The sequence below is a fragment of the Antechinus flavipes genome, chromosome 4 (assembly GCF_016432865.1).
Source record: "Antechinus flavipes isolate AdamAnt ecotype Samford, QLD, Australia chromosome 4, AdamAnt_v2, whole genome shotgun sequence".
In the NCBI taxonomy this organism is placed as follows: Eukaryota; Metazoa; Chordata; class Mammalia; order Dasyuromorphia; family Dasyuridae; genus Antechinus; species Antechinus flavipes.
In genome coordinates, this window is record NC_067401.1 from 371,372,073 (window position 1) to 371,394,097 (window position 22,025).

At 34.9% G+C, this 22,025-nt stretch overlaps 1 protein-coding gene across 5 annotated transcripts in view; it reads right to left on the reverse strand.

Moving 5' to 3' along the window:
* Positions 1-22,025, reverse strand: part of KCNK2 (potassium two pore domain channel subfamily K member 2) — a 291,790-nt gene that overhangs the window by 66,252 nt on the left and 203,513 nt on the right. For all 5 annotated transcript variants that reach the window (XM_051998361.1, XM_051998366.1, XM_051998364.1 and 2 more), the window contains exon 6: positions 18,583-18,722. In XM_051998361.1, coding sequence (XP_051854321.1) covers positions 18,583-18,722 — 140 coding nt within the window. The remainder of the gene's footprint in view (positions 1-18,582; positions 18,723-22,025) is intronic.

Sequence of the window (22,025 nt, forward strand, 5' to 3'; positions counted from 1 at the left end):
GTAAGATGATTTTTAAAATGTTTGATGAATATATGTATTTGTTAAAATATAGATCAATTTAATCTTGTTTAACAAACATTAAGCATATATGACTATTGCTATTACTAACTAACTTGCATTTATATTGCCCTCTAAGATTTACAAAGTGTTTTGTAAATATTATATCATTTTATCCTCAGGACAACCCTCAGAGGTAAATGCTATTATGATTCCCATTTTATAGATGAGAAAACTAAGGCAAATGGACATTAAATAACTTGAGTAGAGTCATATAATTAGTAAATAGCTGTAAGAGTACTTGAAATCAGGTCTTCTTAACTTTAAGTTGTGTTCTTCTCACTGTGTGTTATCTGGCTATCCCATGTGCCAAGCACTGTGCTAAATTCTGGAGATTCAAAAATAAAAATGAAACTGCCTCCACCCCTAAGGAACTTATATTCTTCTTGAGGTAGATGAATTGGAGATAGGTTAGTGGAATGAAGATATGTATACAAAAAATAAAAAGTAAATGCAAATTAATAAAAACAAATCATCTAGCTACATTCTAAAGCATTTTATTAACTCATTAGATCATTAAAGGCTTAAAAACACAGAATACAACTCTCATCAATGTAGGAAGATTTAGGTTTAGTCTAAATGATTTCTTCCAATGGTGATCTTTTTGGCCTATAATCCACATTAATATTTTGTCTTGCTCAAGAAGTTTCTATGAAACAAAATATAGGAATCATCTCCCTGGAATCATCTCATTTAAACATAAGCATGTATTCATTGATTTGGTGTCCCTTACATATACCCCAAGACAAAGGTCTTTTTGTGAGGTCATTTGTGAGACTTACACTAGTTTTGAAGGAGATGTATTTTTGCTCTATTGAGCAACATACAAAAATGTTGCTCTTTAAGAATAACAAAAAAATCTCATTTTCATTGAACATTTTTGTATTAGAAATAAAGTTTTAAAGGGTGTGTGTAGGAAAGAGAGACTGGCAGACAGAGACAGAGAAGGAGACAGAGAGAGACACAAAAAGAGAGACAGAGAAAGAAGGGAGAAGGGATGGACATATATGTCCAACATATATTGGATATATGAGCATTTATCTTTCATCACAATAGTATGTATGGATTATATGGATATCTAGACCTATTCTACTTTCCATTCTTTTTTCATTAAATCTTTTTCTACCTTTGAATCATATCCAAATATAGAACAACATCAGGATTCACAAATTAACTGTAAGTCTGACAAAGATGTCAGCAGAATCTTTGGGATCATATTCAATGCAAAGCTTTTAGTGAAATTGGGGACACAAATCCATCTTTACATCAACTATAATACAATGGCTAACATTTATAGTTCTTTAAAGTTTGTAAAGGCTTTTACAAATATTATCCTTATGACAACCCTAGGAGGTTGTTTTTCAATCATTTTTCAGTTCTTGGTGTGACTCTCTGTGAACTCATTTAGGGTATTCTTGGCAAATATGTTGGTTTGGTTTGTTTTTTCCTTCTTCAGCTTTTATACATGAGGAAACTGAGGCAAATGGAAAGTAGTAATAGTGATGGTGATAGTGGGAGGAAGAGGAGAAAAAGGAGGAAGAAGAATAAGAAGAGGAAGAGAAGTTTGTTGTTGTTAATCAGTTTGTGATCCTTTCTTGTGAATATTTCTTGGCAAAGATAGTGGAATGGTTTATAGTTCATTTTAGATGAGGAAACTAAAGGAAATAGGGTTAAGTGACTTGTCCAGGGTCACACAACTAGGAAGGGTCTGGCCCAAGATTTGAATCAGGAAGATTAGGGTTCCTGACTGCAGGCTCAGCTGTCTATCTACTGTGCCACCTATTTGATTCTAGTAGTATTAGTACTTGTTATATAATGCCTTAAGGTTTCTAAAGTGCTCTACAAATAATATCTTGTTTTACTTTCACAAGCCTAGGAAGTAGGTATTATTATTATTGTTGTTGTTCCCAATTTATAGTTTAGGTGAGAAAGATAGAAATTATTTTAAGTGATTTGCCTAGGAACATATTAAGTGTCTGAAATTATATTTGAATTCTAGGTCCAGCACTCTATCTATTATGCTACTGGTTGCTGTAGTTTAAAAGATATTTTTTAGAAACAGATTTTATTCTTCTATGTAAATGAAATTTCTCAATGCTCAAATTCTAAATAGTTATTTTATCATAGGACAATCTGGCACTTGCCCAGAGACTCATATACAAAACTTACAGGATTGCATATGATTTCATGGGAATTTATTAAGCTTTCTTCTGGAACATCATTCAAATTATGAGAAATGAAAAAGAAACTTGGAAATTATCCTAATTTCTGATTATTGCTAAATGCACAGAAAACTCTTCAGTCAAAAGAAAATACCTTTATGCTATTTCTCTCTCTCTCCTTCTCTTCCTCCTCCTCTTCCTCCTCCTTTTTTTTTTCTTTTCTCCTTGCCTCCCACCCTACTCTTAGAATTAAGTTGAAGAGAAAAAATGGGTGAAATTAAGGATGCCGCATATCAACAGATACTTGTGATTCCTCAGGCAATTATTGGATAAAGAAAATAGATGCAGATTGGTAGATAGGAGAGCAAGACAGACATCTTAGAACAATGTAGTTACCATTAATTGAAAAAGGAAAAAAAACTTGGACTATGATTTTGAATTTAAATGTCCTGATCTATATCTTGGCATTGGCCCCAAATGGCCTATAAGAGAAACTGAGGCTGGTGACTTTGCACAGTCCTCCCTCAGTTAAATCCATCTCACTTGTATATCATGGCATCACCTTCCTGATGCCATGATTTTCTTCAAGAATGAAGAACTAACAACAAAGCATTAATTCACCTATATGACTAAATTCACCGATCCTTTAGAAATAGAAACCAAGGAACTCAGATTTAATTGTTTTAAGTAGTTTGACTCTAGAATATCAATACTGAAATTTTAGCAATTTTACAAATGAAGAAATGAGGTAAACAGAATTAAGTTACTTGCCCAAAGTCTCATATATAGTATTTGAGGCCAGATTCGAATTCAGAGAAATGATATATATATATATATATATATATATACCTACAAATACATATAGACATCTTATGAAAGATGGAATAAGGTAATATAGCAAACTGCTGCTAGACTTGAGAGTCAGGAATACAGTTTCAAATCCTGCTTTTGAGAATATTAGATATATGACCTTATATAAATCACAATTTCTCTGAGCCTCAGGCACTTCCCTGAGAACACAAATTATACATTAGCTGCAGTTTCAGGAATAGTTTCCACATTGACAAGATCATGAGTCCTTGCATGTTGATTATATATTATATATTATATATATATATATATATATATATATATATATATATACACACACACATTTATATGACTTTCATTTCATACATCTTGCCTGTTCCCTTCCACTATGCCTTTGAAACAAAAGTTCCAGTTTTAACAAATGTCCTGATACCTTGGACTTTTTATTCCTATGCTTACAGGTTAGGGAGGAGGTGCTAAGCCTATGATTTCATTGGTAAAGAGAATACCCAATTTTTACTTTATTGCTGTTTCAATTTTATCTGACTCTTTGTGATCCTGTGGATCATAGCATACCAGATCCTTCTATCTTCCACCATCTCTTGAAATCTGAACTAGTTCAGATTTATTGTTTCCATGACATGATATATCCATCTTATCATCATCTGCCATTCCATTCTTGTTTGCCTTCAATCTTTCCCAATGAGTCCAGTCTTCTCACAATAGTAGATGAAATGTATACTTTTAGTTCATGGTTGGTATTTCCAGACTTTTGTTCTGACACAATCATTTGACAACTAAATTTTTGGCCATTTTTTTTGTTGTTTAATCATTCAGTCATGTCAGATTCTTCATAACTCTATGTCAGGTTTTCTTGGGAAAGATACTAGAGTGGTTTGCCATTTTCTTCTTTAGCTCATTTTACAAATGAAGAAATAAGGTAAACAGAATTAAGTTACTTACCCAAAGCCTCATATATAGTATTTGAGGCCAGATTTGAATTCAGAGAAATGAGTTTTCCTGATTTCTATCCATTGTGTCATTTATCTGCCGTACTACTGCTTCCTTATCCTCATCTCTCATCTACTAAACTTCTGGTTATCTTTCTACTTCTCCCTATAATTTTTCTATTCATCTTACAATCTTTTAATAAAAGAACTTTTATTGTGAATTTAACAATTATCAACAAACATTCGAATATATAAAAAACAAGAAAAAATCTATTAGAAACTCTAAACTATTGTGTACAGTTTTTTAAAAAATAATACCAATGTATGTTAAATTTAGCAAGGTGGGAACAAAATTATTCAAATTGTTTATGCTCCTTTCACTTTTTTCTTCTATACATTAAAGTACTTGATTGATTTTGGCTAAATATTTAGAACTCCCAGTCATTCAAACAAAGAAGTATTTATTAAGTATATGTTGTGTGCTACCCACTAACACACTACCACACTTCTCTTCAAATAGAAATCCTTTCATTGAAATAAACTCGACAGTCTCTCATGACATATTTGAACTAACTATTATTCTTGGGAAATTTTAATATCTATATTAAAAATCCTTTAACCCATCTTCACAGTTTTTTTTAACTCCTCAGTTCCTACAGATCTCTTTCAACTCTTGCACAAATCCTCTAAATCCACTCTATCCAACAGGCTAGTCAGATTCTAGAGTTCACTATCTATGAAAACATCTCTACTTCTAAAATCCTGTACTCAGAAATTTATCTTTAACCACAGACTATTGATCTTCTAATTCTTCTACGTCTTTACTTCTCCCATACCCATTCTGTGTCTTTTTTGTGGCTTTTGGCACCTCCATTTCTTCCAATTCTCTGAATCTATCAAGGCTGTTTTGACCTTATTTTCATCTCTAAGCAGAATTGTCTTTATGGTCAATCACTTCAATAATGCTCTTTCTTCCATCTTTGAATCTTTTCTCCCTTTGACATTATTAATTCAGTGCTACTGAATTCTGCTGAACAAAATCATGAAATTGTCTTGTTTGCCAAAAAGGAAGTAACTATCCCTATTTCTCTTTTTCTTTCTTTCTGTCTCTCTCTTTCTTCCCCCCTTACTCACTTTGTCTCTCTCTCCTTCCCTCTTTCTCTCTCCAAAGTTACATATTATCTCACCTCCTTAGCAACAAATGCAAGGTTCATTTTCTGTCTCCATCCTTCTTGCCTTTTTACTGACAGTTGATATTATGAACCAGAACCACAAAATCACTGATTTGTAGAGTTTTCCTCAGAGGTAATCTGGTCCACAATGAATCTGAACAAGAATTTTGTCTATGCCATTCAATACAAGTAATAATCCAGGCTCAACAGAAAGCCCTATAGGGGAACCCTCTTTATCTCAAGACAAAGTATTCCACTTTTGAATAAGTATAACTATTAGGAAGTTCTTTCTTAAATCAAACTTAAATTAGTATCTTTCTGATTTTCTCCCATCTTTCCTAGTCCTGTTCTTTGGTGCAAACAGGATGAAGAGAATATCTCTTCTACTTGACAGATTTTCAAATACTTGAAAACAACAATTATGTCCCAACATCCCTTATTTCCCTATCTTCTTCATTCTAATCAGTTCCAGTTCCTTCAAATGATCCTTGTCTGGCAAGATCCCATATTAATTCTTTAGGGCTTGTCAATGTCTTTCATAAAAGGAAATGCCTCAGATTGAGAAAAACATTCACATTATGGAGGCCAGAATACAAAGTTATCCCCTCACAGTGACTTTTTATTAAAGTCTAATATTTCACTAGGATTTTTGGGGGGTAGCAGACATATCAAACTGTAATTTGTAGTACATTAAAGCTCCCAGGGTTTTTTTTTTCAAATGAACTCTATTATGTCTTCTTCATACATACTTATAAAGTTGACTTTTGAACCCTTGTGAAATTTTATTTTTATTCTTATTTTTCATATTTTTATTTGATTTTATCCAAAGTTCTAGTCTATTAAAATCCCTTATTAAAAATCTTTTATCCTTTATGTTCATTATCCCTCCTAGCTTTCTGTTATTTTGATTTTGTTAAGTATGCTAGCTAAGCACTTTATCTTTTTTATGCAAGTCATTGATAAAATACAAGGCCAGCACAATTCTCAGAGAAAATTCCTTTGGAAACTTCCTTCAAAATTGAAATCAGATCTTTAGGTCTGACCATTACACTGATTATAAATATATTACCATCTAGTCTACATTTCTTCATCTTTTATACCAGAATAGCATGAGGGATGTTGTCAAATGCTTTGGTAAAATCTGGGTACAAGGCACTGTCCCTTTCATATGTGAACAGTTTGGATGCTAAAAGGGAAAAAAAGAACATTTGCATAAGAACATTTGGATGCATAACATTGAATCCAAAAATGGATAAAATCAACTTGTGAAGAAAAGTAGTCTCTTAGATAAAATGTTAAAGAGAGATACATGCTGTTCTGAAGATCAGATAGACAATTACCTCTCAGATGAATATACTAATAGGACTTATCTGAAGGCAAGGCACTGAAGTAACATAGCTACAAAATGCTATGATCCAACCAACACATTTTCATGTGATTTATTTTAGAGACTCAAAGACAAAATTGTAGAGAAAATAACTATTAGGGAACTATGAAAAGATTATATAAATTTAGTGTCCATACCTGAAAAAATGTGTTGATTTTTAAAATTTTCATCTCATAATATAACAATGTATCATAGATGATCAACAGAGTTTAATTTAAGTTGGTGGAAGACATAGGAAGCCAGAGATAATAAATTTTGAAAAGAAGCTAGAGGATGAAATAGAATAACAAGCAAGAGAATAAGCTGAACAAGTATGATTTACAAGAAATTAAAACAGAAGGCAGAAAAAGTTTTCAATTGAAATAACAGTGTTTTGAGCTGCATTGTTGGGAACTTGCTGATTGGAAGAGCATCATTTGTTGATGGGCTAGAGAAAGCCTTGGAGTAACTACTGGAAAGGGACAGCCAAGTGGCACAATAGGTAATTGGGTCTGAAGTCATAAAAGCTCATATTTTATAGTTCAAATCTGGCCTCAGATATTTAATACTTATGTTACCCTGGGAAAGTCACTTAACCTTGTTTGTCTCATTTTCCTCATTTGTAGAATGATCTGGACAAGGAAATGACAAACTACTCCAGTATCTTTATCAAGAAAATCCCAAATGGAGTCATGGAGAGGCAGACATGTTATCAGTTATCAGAAACTCATTGGAAAAGAGCTGAAGTTTGATGCTATGTAAGGCGCTCTTAGAACTTGTTGCTTTTCATGGCCATTTATATCCTGAGAGAATGGGAAACTCTTAATAGTATACGGCAATAAGCCCTCTTTGGATATATAGGAGGAAAGACCAAGTTTTGTAATTGTTTTGCTGTGAGCTGAGCTTTGCTGTGAGAAGAAACATGAAATTGATAGGATAAATCAGAATGCTCTTTGCAGAATATTGGAAGTTCTCTCATCAAAGAGAACATCTTGTCACTGAAAAAGTGTAAGTTTTTTTTCAGGGTCATGCTAAGAATAACTGGAAGCTAAAAGAGTTTGTTTCATTAGCTTGAAAGCAGAGGAAGAGAGACTTTGCCAAGCAGGAATGTAGTGAGAATCAGAAGGGATAAACAGCTAGCAGAAAAGTGATTTTATGAAGGGTAGATTGTTCCTGACAGAATCAAGCACCTCCATACTTGCAGTACAAACCTGTCAGTTGCTCCAGGTACATGAGTTTCCCTATGATTATGCCTTGTTTTTAGGATAAGGGTATCCTCACTCTCCCTGAATAAACATGGTGTACATTGGTGGTTGAATATGACCCAAGTTTGTAGGTAGATTGTAGTGTTTTTAGTTATTCCTGCTTTTGTTTTCAATTGAGTAAGTGTACAGTTACTTTTGCTTTTGCCTTATCATTCAATCTTATTTTAAACAATTAATAATGTCGGGGGCTGTAATGGGCTGAGACTTGAGTTGATGCACTGAGGTCCCAAGCACATGAAGCTAAATAGTAATTGGACCATACTCTATTAATATATGCGCTTGGAGAAAGAATGGCTCATGCCCACTCTTTGTGCAAGTCCTGATGTGTTCTATAGGAAATGACGTTTTTGGTGAGTGGAGGCAGGGGAGTGGAAAGAGAAGTGGAAGGAGAGACTGCAGGCTGGTGTCTTGACACAACTGCTGGCATTGCTTTCGCGAAGGCCCTTCACCTACAATCCCCTTCTGCTAGCTGGCTTCCTGTCGCAGCTGCCCATATTGCTATTGCAATCTTTCTTGCCCATATTGCTATCACAATCCTCCCTCACCTCTACTGAGAATAAAGATAGAAGATTTTTCCCTTAACCTGAATTCCTGACTCCAACTGATTTTAAATACACGGGCCTCACAGGGGGCAGCAGCTAGTTGGTGTAGTGAACAGAGTACCAGCCTTCAAGTCAGGAAGACCTAAGTTCAAATCTGGCCTCAGACACTTAACACTTCCTAGTTGTGTGACTGGGCAAGTCACTTAGCCCCAACTGCCTTAGCCAAAAAAAAAAAAAAAAAAAAAAAGTTAATACTGTCATGGTGACTCATTTTTTGTGCTAGGAACTACACTAGCTCAGGAGGCACAGTAGCAAATAGGAAGAAAGAGACAGAAAGAGACAGAGACAGAAACAGAGACAGAGACAGACGGACAGAGAGACAGAGAAAGAGAGTACATGACTAGCCACTGACTGGGAGTGGTATTCAGATCAGGCTGAATCCATACAGGTGAGGAAAGCAGAAGGTTATATGTGTCATATGGATACCACATGCTCATGCTATATTGGAGTATGGCTCTTAACCACACATATGCTATACTATCATCTTAGTAATTTTATTATATTTATGTAAACTGTGTCTATAATATTCTCTTAATTAATAGTCTAGTAACCCTGTGACAAAAGGAAATATAGTTAGCCTACTGTGACCTCTTCATGAGACCATATTGGATCTTTGACAAAAAGAGTATTCCCTCCCTGATAATCTTTTCTCCCTTGAATTCTGTGATTCCTCATCTTACCCTTATATATGTGTTCCTCAACTGTTCTTTGTAGGCCCTCTTTCCCTTTACTTTTTACATTCTCCCTTGGTGCTCCCATCTACTCCTGTGGCTTTAATTATCACTTCTATGAAAATGACTCTCAAATTGATCTCCACTTGTATTCTTTCATTTGGAAATCCAATAACAAATTTCAAATTTCCTGTGAAACATCCCTCAGGAATCTCAGAATCAATATAAGATCATAGCATCATAGGGTGAAAGCTAGAAGAGGCTTCAGAAACTACCTTCTCTCATCCCATATTTCAAAAACTGTTTGGGAGATTTAGGGAGGTTATAGGGAAGTTTAAGTGACTTCTCAAAAGTCACATAGGAAGATGGCGGAGAGGAGGCACACAGCCGCATAAGCTCCACGCTTTCTCTCACTATCCATTTCATTACAAGCCTCTGAATTAATGCTTGACTGAAAAAAAACCCCCACAAATAGTTACCAAGAGAAGCCATCCTTGAGATTCACCAAGAAAGGTCTATCTGTACTGGAGGGCTGGGACGGTTTTAGACCAGGGGCAGGCTGCAGGCAGTGGCAGTGAAAGCACGGGAGCAGACTGGAGAGGGGGTGGGGAGTGATCGCAGCCGTCTCTGCGGGGAGAGCTTCGCTACAGGATTAGATACTTTGCTCCAGCAGCAAGTCAGCAGCCCAGCAGAGAAGCTAAAAACACCGGGGCTGAAGAATACAACCCCAAACAGCTGGAGTCTCTCGGAACCTGGCCGCCCCCCCCTTCTCCCCCCCCCCACAGTGACTCAGCACGCTCTGGGATCTCAGAGCGCAGGCGCAGCACAGTCCTGCTAGTGCCTCACTGCTGCCCCCTATAGTCTGTAGAGGAAGCTCGGTAACACACCCAGCCCCTCCCCCAAAGAAAGACTCCAGTTTTTTCTGTTTTTCTTTGATAGTTTGTCTTTGATTATTAGACAGAATGAGCAAGAAACTGAAGAGGACTTTAACCCTTGACAGCTTCTATACAGATAGAGAGCAGACTCTAAATCCTGAGGAAACTAAAAACAGACAGTCCCCAGGTGAATCCCCAAAGGAGGAGATCATCTGTTCCTCAGCACAGATGAACCTCATAGAAGTGATTAAAAAGGCTCTCACAAGGGAGCTAGAAGAAAAATGGGGAAAGCAGAGTGAGGCTTGGCAAAAGGAGAGGAAAGCTTGGGAAAAGGAGAGGGAGGCTTGGCAAAAGGAGAGGGAAGCTTGGGGAAAAGAAGAGGGAGGCTTGGCAAAAGAGCCTGGAGAAGTCAGTTAAAGAAAGAGTGGATAAAGAAGTAAAATCCTTGAAAAATAGGATTGGTGAACTGGAAAACAAAATTGGCGAAATGGAAAAAAATTCCACAGAACAAAAGAACTCAATGGGACAATTAGAAAAAGATTTTTAAAAAGTGAGTGAAGAAAAACTTCACTGAAAATCAGAATTGAACAAGTGGAATTGAATGACTCGAGGACACAAGAAGAATCAGTCAAGCAAATCCAAAAAAATCAAACAATGGAAAAGAATGTGAAATACCTTCTGGGGAAGACAACAGACCTGGAAAACAGATCCAGGAGAGACAATCTGAGAATCATTGGACTTCCAGAAAAACATGATGAAAAAAAGAGCCTGGACACTATTTTCCAGGAAAATTATCAAAGAGAACTGCCCAGAAGTCATAGGAACAGAGGAAAAAATAAACATTGAAAGGATTCATCGATCACCCACTGAAAGGGATCCTAAAATCAAAACAATAAGGAATATAGTGGCCAAATGCCAGAACCTTCAGATGAAGGAAAAAATATTGCAAGCGGCTAGAAAAACCCAATTCAAGTATCAAGGAGCCACAATAAGGATCACCCAGGATCTGGCAGCATCCACATTAAAAGATCGAAGGGCCTGGAATATGATATTCCAAAAGGCTAAGGAACTTGGTATGCAACCAAAAATAACTTACCCAGCGAGAATGAGCATCTTTTTCCAGGGAAGAAGATGGACATTCAACGAAGTAAGCGAATTTCATCTATTTCTGATGAAAAAGCCAGAACTTAAAAAAAGTTTGATCTACAAATATAGAACTCAAGAGAAATCTAAAAAGGTAAAGATTAATCTTGGGAACTATATTTCGACTATATAGATGTATAAAGAATACATGTATACCTTGTTCTAGAAATTGATGTGGAAAGGACATTGTACCAGAAAAAGGGTAAAGTGGGGGTAGTACATCTCATGAAGAGGCATAGGAAACCTATTATATCTGAGAGAAAAAATGGAGGGGGATGAATATAGTGGGTATCTTACTGCCTTCAGAATTGGCTTTAAGTGAAAAATCTTAAGACATATTCAATCTATGGTGAAACTTCTCCCACCTCATTGAAAAGTGAGAAGGGAAAAGTGAAAAGGGAAGGAATAAGCTAAGCGGAAGGGAATACGGAAACTGGGAGGGAAAGGGGTAAGATAGGGGGAGGAACTCTAAGGCGGGGGGAGGGATACTAAAAAGGGAGGGCTGTGAGAAGCAAGTGGTGCTCACAAGCTTAATACTGGGAAGGGGAAAGAAGGGAGAAAAGCATAAACCGGGGTTAACAAGATGGCAAGTAATACAGAATTGGTCATTCTAACCATAAATGTGAACGGGGTAAACTCCCCCATAAAGAGGAAGAGGTTAGCAGAATGGATTAAAAGCCAGAATCCTACAATATGTTGTTTACAGGAAACATACCTGAAGCGGGGAGATACATGTAGGTTAAAGGTAAAAGGTTGGAGCAAAATCTACTATGCTTCAGGTGAAGTCAAAAAAGCAGGGGTAGCCATCCTGATCTCAGATCAAGCTAAAGCAAAAATTGATCTAATTAAAAGAGATAAGGAAGGGCACTATATCTTGCTAAAGGGTAGCATGGATAATGAAGCACTATCTATATTAAACATATATGCACCAAGTGGGGTAGCATCTAAATTCTTAAAAGAGAAATTAAGAGAGCTGCAAGAAGAAATAGACAGTAAAACTATAATAGTGGGAGATCTCAACCTTGCACTCTCAGAATTAGATAAATAAAACCACAAAATAAATAAGAAAGAAGTCAAAGAGGTAAATAGAATACTAGAAAAGTTAGATATGATAGATCTCTGGAGAAAATGTAATGGAGACAGAAAGGAATACACTTTCTTTTCAGCAGTTCATGGAACCTATACAAAAATTGACCATATATTAGGACATAAAAACCTCAAACTCAAATGCAGTGAGGCAGAAATAGTAAATGCATCCTTTTCAGACCACGATGCAATGAAAATTACATTCAACAAAAAAACAGGGGGAAGTAGAACAAAAAATAATTGGAAACTAAATAATCTCATACTAAAGAATGATTGGGTGAAACAGCAAATCATAGACATAATTAATAACTTCACCCAAGAAAACGATAATAATGAGACATCATACCAAAATGTATGGGATGCAGCCAAAGCGGTAATAAGGGGAAATTTCATATCTCTAGAAGCCTATTTGTATAAAATAGAGAAAGAGAAGGTCAATGAATTGGGTTTGCAACTAAAAATGCTAGAAAAGGAACAAATTAAAAACCCCCAGTCAAACACTAAACTTGAAATTCTAAAAATAAAAGGAGAGATCAATAAAATTGAAAGTAAAAAAACTATTGAATTAATTAATAAAACTAAGAGTTGGTTCTATGAAGAAACCAACAAAATAGACAAACCCTTAGTAAATCTGATTAAAAAAAGGAAAGAGGAAAATCAAATTGTTAGTCTTAAAAATGAAAAGGGAGAACTCGCCACTAACGAAGAGGAAATTAGAGCAATAATTAGGAGTTACTTTGCCCAACTTTATGCCAATAAATTTGACAACTTAAATGAAATAGAAAAATACCTCCAAAAATATAGCTTGCCCAAACTAACAGAGGAAGAAGTAAATATCCTAAACAGTCCCATCTCAGAAAAAGAAATAGAACAAACTATCAATCAACTCCCTAAGAAAAAATCCCCAGGACCAGATGGATTTACATGTGAATTCTACCAAACATTTAAAGAACAATTAACTCCAATGTTATATAAACTATTTGAAAAAATAGGGATTGAAGGAGTCCTACCAAACTCCTTTTATGACACAGACATGGTAATGATACCTAAACCAGATAGGCTGAAAACAGAGAAAGAAAATTATAGACCAATCTCCCTAATGAATATTGATGCTAAAATCTTAAATAAAATATTAGCAAAAAGATTACAGAAAATCGTCACCAGGATAATACACTATGACCAAGTAGGATTTATACCAGGAATGCAGGGCTGGTTCAATATTAGGAAAACTATTAGCATAATTGACTATATCAATAACCAAACAAACAAAAACCATATGATCATCTCAATAGATGCAGAAAAAGCATTTGATAAAATCCAACATCCATTCCTAATAAAAACACTTGAGAGCATAGGAATAAATGGACTTTTCCTTAAAATAGTCAGGAGCATATATTTAAAACCATCAGTAAGTATCATATGCAATGGGGAAAAACTGGAACCTTTCCCAGTAAGATCTGGAGTGAAGCAACGTTGCCCACTATCACCATTATTATTTAATATCATATTAGAAACACTAGCCTCGGCAATAAGAGTCGAGAAAGATATTAAAGGAATTAGAGTAGGCAATGAGGAAACCAAACTATCACTCTTTGCAGATGATATGATGGTATACCTAGAGAACCCCAGAGATTCTACTAAAAAGCTATTGGAAATAATTCATAATTTTAGCAAAGTAGCTGGCTACAAAATAAATCCCCATAAATCCTCAGCATTTTTATACATCACCAACAAAACCCAACAGCAAGAGATACAAAGAGAAATTCCATTCAGAATAACTGTTGATACCATAAAATATTTGGGAATCTATCTACCAAAGGAAAGTCAGGAATTATATGAGCAAAATTATAAAAAAGTCTCCACACAAATAAAGTCAGACTTAAATAATTGGAAAAATATTAAGTGCTCTTGGATCGGCCGAGCGAACATAATAAAGATGACAATACTCCCTAAACTAATCTATTTATTTAGTGCTATACCAATCAGACTTCCAAGAAAATATTTTAACGATCTAGAAAAAATAACAACAAAATTCATATGGAACAATAAAAAGTCGAGAATCTCAAGGGAATTAATGAAAAAAAAAATCAAATGAAGGTGGCCTAGCTGTACCTGATCTAAAATTATATTATAAAGCAGCAGTCACTAAAACCATCTGGTATTGGCTAAGAAATAGATTAGTGGATCACTGGAAAAGGCTAGGTTCACAAGACAGAATAGTCAAATATAGCAATCTAGTGTTTGACAAACCCAAAGACCCTAACTTCTGGGATAAGAATTCATTATTTGATAAAAACTGCTGGGATAATTGGAAATTAGTATGGCAGAAATTAGGCATGGACCCACACTTAACACCATATATCAAGATAAGATCAAAATGGGTCTATGACCTAGGCATAAAGAACGAGATTATAAATAAAAATTAGAGGAACATAGAATAGTTTATCTCTCAGACTTGTGGAGGAGAAAGAAATTTGTGACCAAAGATGAACTAGAGACCATTACTGATCACAAAATAGAAAATTTTGATTACATCAAATTAAAAAGCCTTTGTACAAATAAAACTAATGTAAACAAGAATAGAAGGGAAGCAACAAACTGGGAAAACATCTTCACAGTTAAAGGTTCTGATAAAGGCCTCATTTCCAAAATATATAGAGAACTGACTCAAATTTATAAGAAATCAAGCCATTCTCCAATTGATAAATGGTCAAAGGATATGAACAGACAATTTTCAGAGGATGAAATTGAAACTATTACCACTCATATGAAAGAGTGTTCCAAATCATTATTGATCAGAGAAATGCAAATTAAGACAACTCTGAGATACCACTACACACCTGTCAGATTGGCTAAGATGACAGGAAAAAATAATGATGAATGTTGGAGGGGATGCGGGAAAACTGGGACACTAATGCATTGTTGGTGGAGTTGTGAACGAATCCAACCATTCTGGAGAGCAATCTGGAATTATGCCCAAAAAATTATCAAATTGTGCATACCCTTTGATCCAGCAGTGTTTCTATTGGGCTTATATCCCAAAGAAATACTAAAGAAGGGAAAGGGACCTGTATGTGCCAAAATGTTTGTAGCAGCCCTGTTTGTAGTGGCTAGAAACTGGAAAATGAATGGATGCCCATCAATTGGAGAATGGCTGGGTAAATTGTAGTATATGAATGTTATGGAATATTATTGTTCTGTAAGAAATGACCAGCAGGATGAATACAGAGAGGACTGGCGAGACTTACATGAACTGATGCTAAGTGAAATGAGCAGAACTAGGAGATCATTATACACTTCAACAATGATATTGTATGAGGACATATTTTGATGGAAGTGGATTTCTTTGACAAAGAGACCTGAGTTTCAATTGATAAATGACGGACAAAAGCAGCTACACCCAAAGAATGAACACTGGGAAACGAATGTGAACTATCTGCATTTTTGTTTTTCTTCCCGGGTTATTTATACCTTCTGAATCCAATTATCCCTATGCAACAAGAGAACTGTTCGGCTCTGCAAACATATATTGTATCTAGGATATACTGCAACATATCCAACATATAAAGGACTGCTTGCCATCTAGGGGAGGAGGTGGAGGGAGGGAGGGAAAAAAATTGGAACAGAAACGAGTGTCAATATAAAGTAATTATTAAATAAAAATTTAAAAAAAAAAGTCACACAGAACATAAAGACAGAGATAGGATTTGAACTCAGGCCTTTTGCTTCCAGAGTCAGTCTTCCCTCTATGCTACTGTCATTCTCCCTCACCACAAATATGCTTATTCCCCCAAATTTCTTTATTTGTATTAATGGCACAACCATTTTCTAAGTTTTCTGTACTTGAAATCTTAATTTAAGGTATGATCTTTCCCCTCTTACCTCACACATTCAATTACATTGCCAATTTTTTTTCTAAATTTCCCATTTTTAATTTTCCCATGGTTTTCTGAATAAAGCATATTGTATGGGTAGTCAATATTCTCCACAAACTGGAGCCAAACTTCTTGTCCAGTTACCTGTTTCACACTTTTTTCTTCAATAACTCTATACTCCATTCAGGCAACATTAGTCTACTTCCTGCCATCTGTTTCTATTCCTTTGCTTATGCTTTTCCTCTTACCTAGAATAGAATCCACTCTCACTTTCTTCTGTGAAAATACTTCTTTCTCTTTAAGGACCTGTCCAGATGATGCTTCTTTCATGAAGCTTTGTTTTGTTCAGTCATTATTCAGTCATGTCTTAGACTTTGTGACTGTGATTTGGGGTTTTCTTGGCAAAGATATTGGAGCAGTTATCTATTTTGTTCTCCATCCCATTTTACAAATAAGGAAACAGGCAAATAAGGTTAAATTACCAATTCAGGGTCACACAACTAGCATGTCAAGGTCGGATTTGAACTCAGGAAGATGATTCTTCCTAACTCCAGGCTTGGTGCTTTGTGTACTGTGCCACTTACCTGCCTAAATCCCTACTCCCACCCAAATGAAATTCTTCTTAAATTTCTTTAGCTGAATCATTTTTGTGTGTGTGTCTCTCTTTATCTGTGTGTGTGTGTGTGTGTGTGTGTGTGTGTGTGTGTGTGTGTGTGTGTGTGTGCCTCTGTCCCTTTGTCTGTCTATCTCTCTCTGGGTTTCTGTGTGTATCTCTCTGTTTCTGTCCCTTTGTCTCTGTCTCTCTCTTTCTCTCATAGGGTCCAGCATAACAGAAAAAAAGAAAGTGGGTATTAAAATGGATATATTTCTAAGTATTGGTTGATCTTTAAAAATAATCCATATAAAACTACAAAAGTCCCGAGTATAAGAATATAATATACACCGCAGTAGTCCAGGGAGAGGGAGAAACCTTGGCCAGAAGCAATAGGTGATAATAGTAAAAGGGAAAGCAAATACTTGAAAAGAAATGGGATGACTGGAAAAGTGGCACTGAAGTACTTTTTTTGGTTGATGAGACTCCTGCTGGTATTCAGCAGGGGAAAGACCAGCAGGAGTTTCATCAGTCCCACTCTTACAGTTCTTTACCTCATATCCTAATGTCCTCCCTCATTTCCTCCCTGGATGGAGCATTTTCCCCAAAACTGGCTTGGAACTTGGAGATTCAAATGGATTCTGCCTTTCTTTGAAGAATTAGAGCAGTGAGAGAACAATTAACTCTTTGGGGGAAAATAAAATATGTATACACTTTTAAGTTTAATCTGTATTATTAATACTTAATTATGTGTATATAATGAACAAAATAATACAAACCCTTATTTGTAATAACTGGTGATTTCTGAGTTGTAAATGCGCACACTGAAAAATTAATAGTCTCACAAATCATTTAGAGCTGGTTCTAGCATACCTCTGCCTATTATGGATTCTTTGGACTTTTGAGAACCGTCCTGAGAATCTAACCATCATTTATAAGATGGGAAATTTTGGGGAAACGTCTAAAGTTTCCATTGAACTTTTGAAATATAACCTTTTAAAAATGTTGAGTAGCTATATGTTTATATATTCACACATATATAGAAAGAAGGATGAACCTGTGTTTTCACTGGTACAAGAAACTGCTGGCAATGAAGAAGCTCATGCATCTTGGCATTTTCTTTACAGCTTAAATGTTTAGTACTGAGAGCCAATATATGCAGGCATAAGACTTAAATCTCCATTTTCCTGGCTTTGAGACTGGTTGTCTATGATGTTGTCTATCACAATAGCCAGTATTATACTGTATTATTATTATTATGTGTATTATATGCGTACATATAAGCAAAAAAACAAATAACATAAATAACATAATATAGCAGATACCCAGAAAATTGAATTATGCATCTTATATCTTAAATATAACATGCTAGTTTAACATATTTGAACATGCAGAAAGATGTGTTGTATGTATTCTGCATGTTCATTTTTAATCATGCAAAACATTTCCATAATAATCATGTAATAACTCCCCCTAATAAAACCCTCAAGAAAAATAAAGTTGTTTTTTTTTTTTTAAGCAGGCTTCAATCTATATTCAGTCCAGACACAATCAGTCTTTCTCTGAGGATAGATAGCATTTTTTATCATGAGTCCTTCTGAGTTGTCATGAATCATTGTACTGTTAAGAATAGCTAAGTTGTTCATAGCTGATCATCTAACAATATTTGCTGTTATTTTGTACACAGTACATTTCACTTTGTATCATCTGCATGTTTACTTTCACCAAATACACACTGAATTGATTTGAAAGTCTCAAGGCAAAAAATGCATATGTATATGTGTGTGTGTATGTGTGTGTGTATTTGTATATAAAGAAAATAAAGCCCAATAATTACAAATGGTTTTAAATATGTTTTGATTCCTAAACAAAGTTTAGGTTCTATGGTTCATTTGCATAAGCTTTAATACTAAGTAAAAGAAAAATGAGCATTTTTTCATACTACATAATTCTTACCTCTTCCTTTGTCTTTTTTGATATAACACGAAGCCAATCCCCAATCATGCTTAGGACAGCAGCAAAGTAAGCAAGGCCTACCAGGATCCAAAACCATACCACTGGCTTGTAAATATCTAAGTACTCAATATCTGATCCTCCTGTAAGGGGAAAACAAAGTGGAACAAAAATAAATCCATGGTATATGCACTAAATGTCTCAGGTATTTTGTGAATGTCTTCAATTGTTTTTTATCATTATATTATTAATAATGTTTGTCAATGTACCCATAAGTTACATATCAAAAATACCAAAGTAGACTCCTAGAAAAAAGAAATCTAATGGATTCTCCTTTCTTACTATCCCAATTCTATTAATGAAATATAAACTTGTTTACTTTATGACCAATGCATAAATTCCCTGGTACATAATTGTCTGATACATAATGAAAACTTACTGTATTTGATCAAACTGAATTGAATTGTCAGTTTCACATTCATTCTATTCTCCAAAGTTTTTGGCTTCCTGTTCATTTTAGATAATAACTTATTGGTTTAATAAGGGCACTGAGAGACTGTAGTGAGAAAAGATTATCCAAGAGAGACTTGAGAGGCACTCACAATTGGGGTGAAGTCAGGAAAAAAAAGATGGGGAAAAGTGGTCAGCCAGATAGAAAGTGATCCAGAAAAAAAAATGCTATGGAAAACCCAGAAGAGAGATGTTTTCAGAGTTTGAAAAGGAGGAGGATTGAGGAAAGACTTGGTGGTCTTGGCAATTATGAGCTGGAGCAGGATAGTGAAAGCAAGGTCAATTTGGCAAGTGTGATGTGCTAAAGCCTGCCATATGAATTTACAAATTTATTTTCCAATAATAATCATCATAATTATGTGAGGGAAATGGTATAATTATTATTCCAATTTTAAACTTGGGAAAACTGAAGCTCAAAGAGAGCAAGTGAATTCTCTAGATTTACATGACTGCCTCATGTTGGACCAGAGTTCAAAGGCAGGTAGTCTGACTTCACCTCCTCATGCTTTTTCCCTTAAACTACTCTACTTCCCCTTGGGTAAAATCCTATAGATAAGTAGTTACAGAGGCATTTGTGTCTCCAGGAAATCCTTTTAAGTTCATTGTCATCAAGACCAAATTCTTCCTTTATTGTTCAATTAGTTAAGGTTGCTTAATTACTAAGAATAGCACATAATTGATTTAACATAGAATTTTTTTTTAGTGCCACAGAGGAGTCTTGGGAATTAAATGGTGACCACTATTAAGTGAAGGAAAGCTAACTAACTGAAGAGGATCCCTAAATTATGTAGGTTGTGCCATATCTCCAGCATTTCTTTTATGCTTTAAATTACTTTCCAGTCTAAATTATCTAATACACACACACACACACACACACACACACACACACACACCCTCCAGTTGGCTTTCATATTGATATCCTGATTCCAGATAGACACCCTGGAAAAGTTTAGAAAAATATGAGAAAAAAACAATTGACAATGAGATAGTGAGGAAAAAGGATGGACAGCTTGTTCAATACTCTATTCCGCAAAGAAGGGAAGGAGATTCAATTTTTTATTTTTTCTTTGGAGCCAAACTTGGCAATTATAATTAGTGTTCAGTTTTAGTTTTCTTTTATATTTTCTTCTTTTCCTTTTTATTGTTTTATTCATTATGTATATTTTCTTTGTTCTAAACGTACTTCATTTTGCATCATATCATATTTTCTTCATTTTTTATGAATTTTTATTCTACAGTAATATTTGATTGTATTTATATACCAAAACTGGTTTAGTTATTTTCTACTCAATGAATACTTTGACTCTAGTATACTTGCCCAATAATTGATAGTCATTCTTAATAGTCTAAATTTAATTAATGTGACAAATGCATAATTAGTTATGTCCTTGAAAAGACATGTCATGATAATTCCTATCTTTATCTACTTCTTCATGTAGTCCCAGTTGCCTGCAATAACCTCTCTTATTCCTTATACCTATTCTATTTCTATGTCTCCCATAAAATTTCATCTAAGTAGACCCATTCTTTGCATTTATAAGACTGGATTTTTACAAAACCATTCCTGGCATGTTTCTGTTTAATTAATAAGTCAAATAAATCTTTATAAAGTATCTACCACATGCAAAATACTGCTTTAGACACGTGGAAAAATATAAAGTTTGAATAAGACATTGTCCTTTTCACAAAGCTGACCATCTAGAAGAAGGGGGAATATATTATATTATTATGTAAATATATATATTTATATAAATGTTATATAAATATAACAATATATCAATATATTATATGTATTATATATTATATAAATAATACATATTATAATATGTGTGTATTAGAACACACAAAACCAAGTGCCAGATGAGGTCTGAAGGGAAAGAATGTTCTTGACTAGGGACTCAGAGAAATCTTTGTAGGTTTGGGGTCAAATAAGTAGTTTCATGTAATTGAAAGACAATTGTGAAAAAAGAGTTACAGTGACCCAACCATAAAATACTAGTAATTATATCATCCTGAATTTCTCTATATTTCACAAATAGTCAGCAATTCTTTTCAAAAAACACTTAGTAAGCACCCACTAAGTTCAAGGTGAAAAGTAGCATGAATGGTTGAAATCCTTCTTCTGGTATTTATTGGCTATGTGTTCCTGAACTAGTCTAAGTATTCCAAGTCACTAAGGTTATGACTTGTAAAGTTGCTAAAGATCTGCATTGATAAAAGGAATTTCTTCACCCCAAGTTTCCCTGCACTATGAAATCAGAGCTCCGGATTAAAAACAAACACACACACACACACACACACACACACACACACACACACACACGGCACCATTCCAGGGGAACTAGAGATATAAAAACTAAAATAATTAAATTCCTGATTTTTAAGAAGCTTATACTGGAGAGGGGGTGAAGAAGGAAATTGGGAGAGACCACATGGGGAAGACTTACCTACATGTAAATAATGGAAACTGAGGAAGGAGAAAACATAACAAGGTGGGGAAGTTCTGTACAAATACAAGGTCAGGGTAACCTTAACAGAAGAGTTGATGTCTGAGTTGTGTCTTCAAGGGAGATATGGATTACAAGAACCACAGGTAAAAGGAAGTGAATTACAGGTATGGTGGGGAAGGAGCTTGAGAAAATTCCCAGAGGTAGGAAATGAAAAATTGATTTCTAAATGCATTTTGGGACAAAATTGTCTTGATCAAAGCAATTTCCCTTAGCTTGATTAGCTGATTCTGGACTGAAACAAAAAGGCATCATATAAAATATACTTGATAATGTTAGTGGATTATAGTGTGCAAGGTCTTAAGTTCTAGAATAAGTCACTGAAGATTTTTTGGGTAGAGAGATAAAATGGTCATTAGAAAAATGCTTTTGGTTATGGTAGGTGATGATGATATGTGAGTATGTCTACTTCCTGCTCTAAAATAGTTT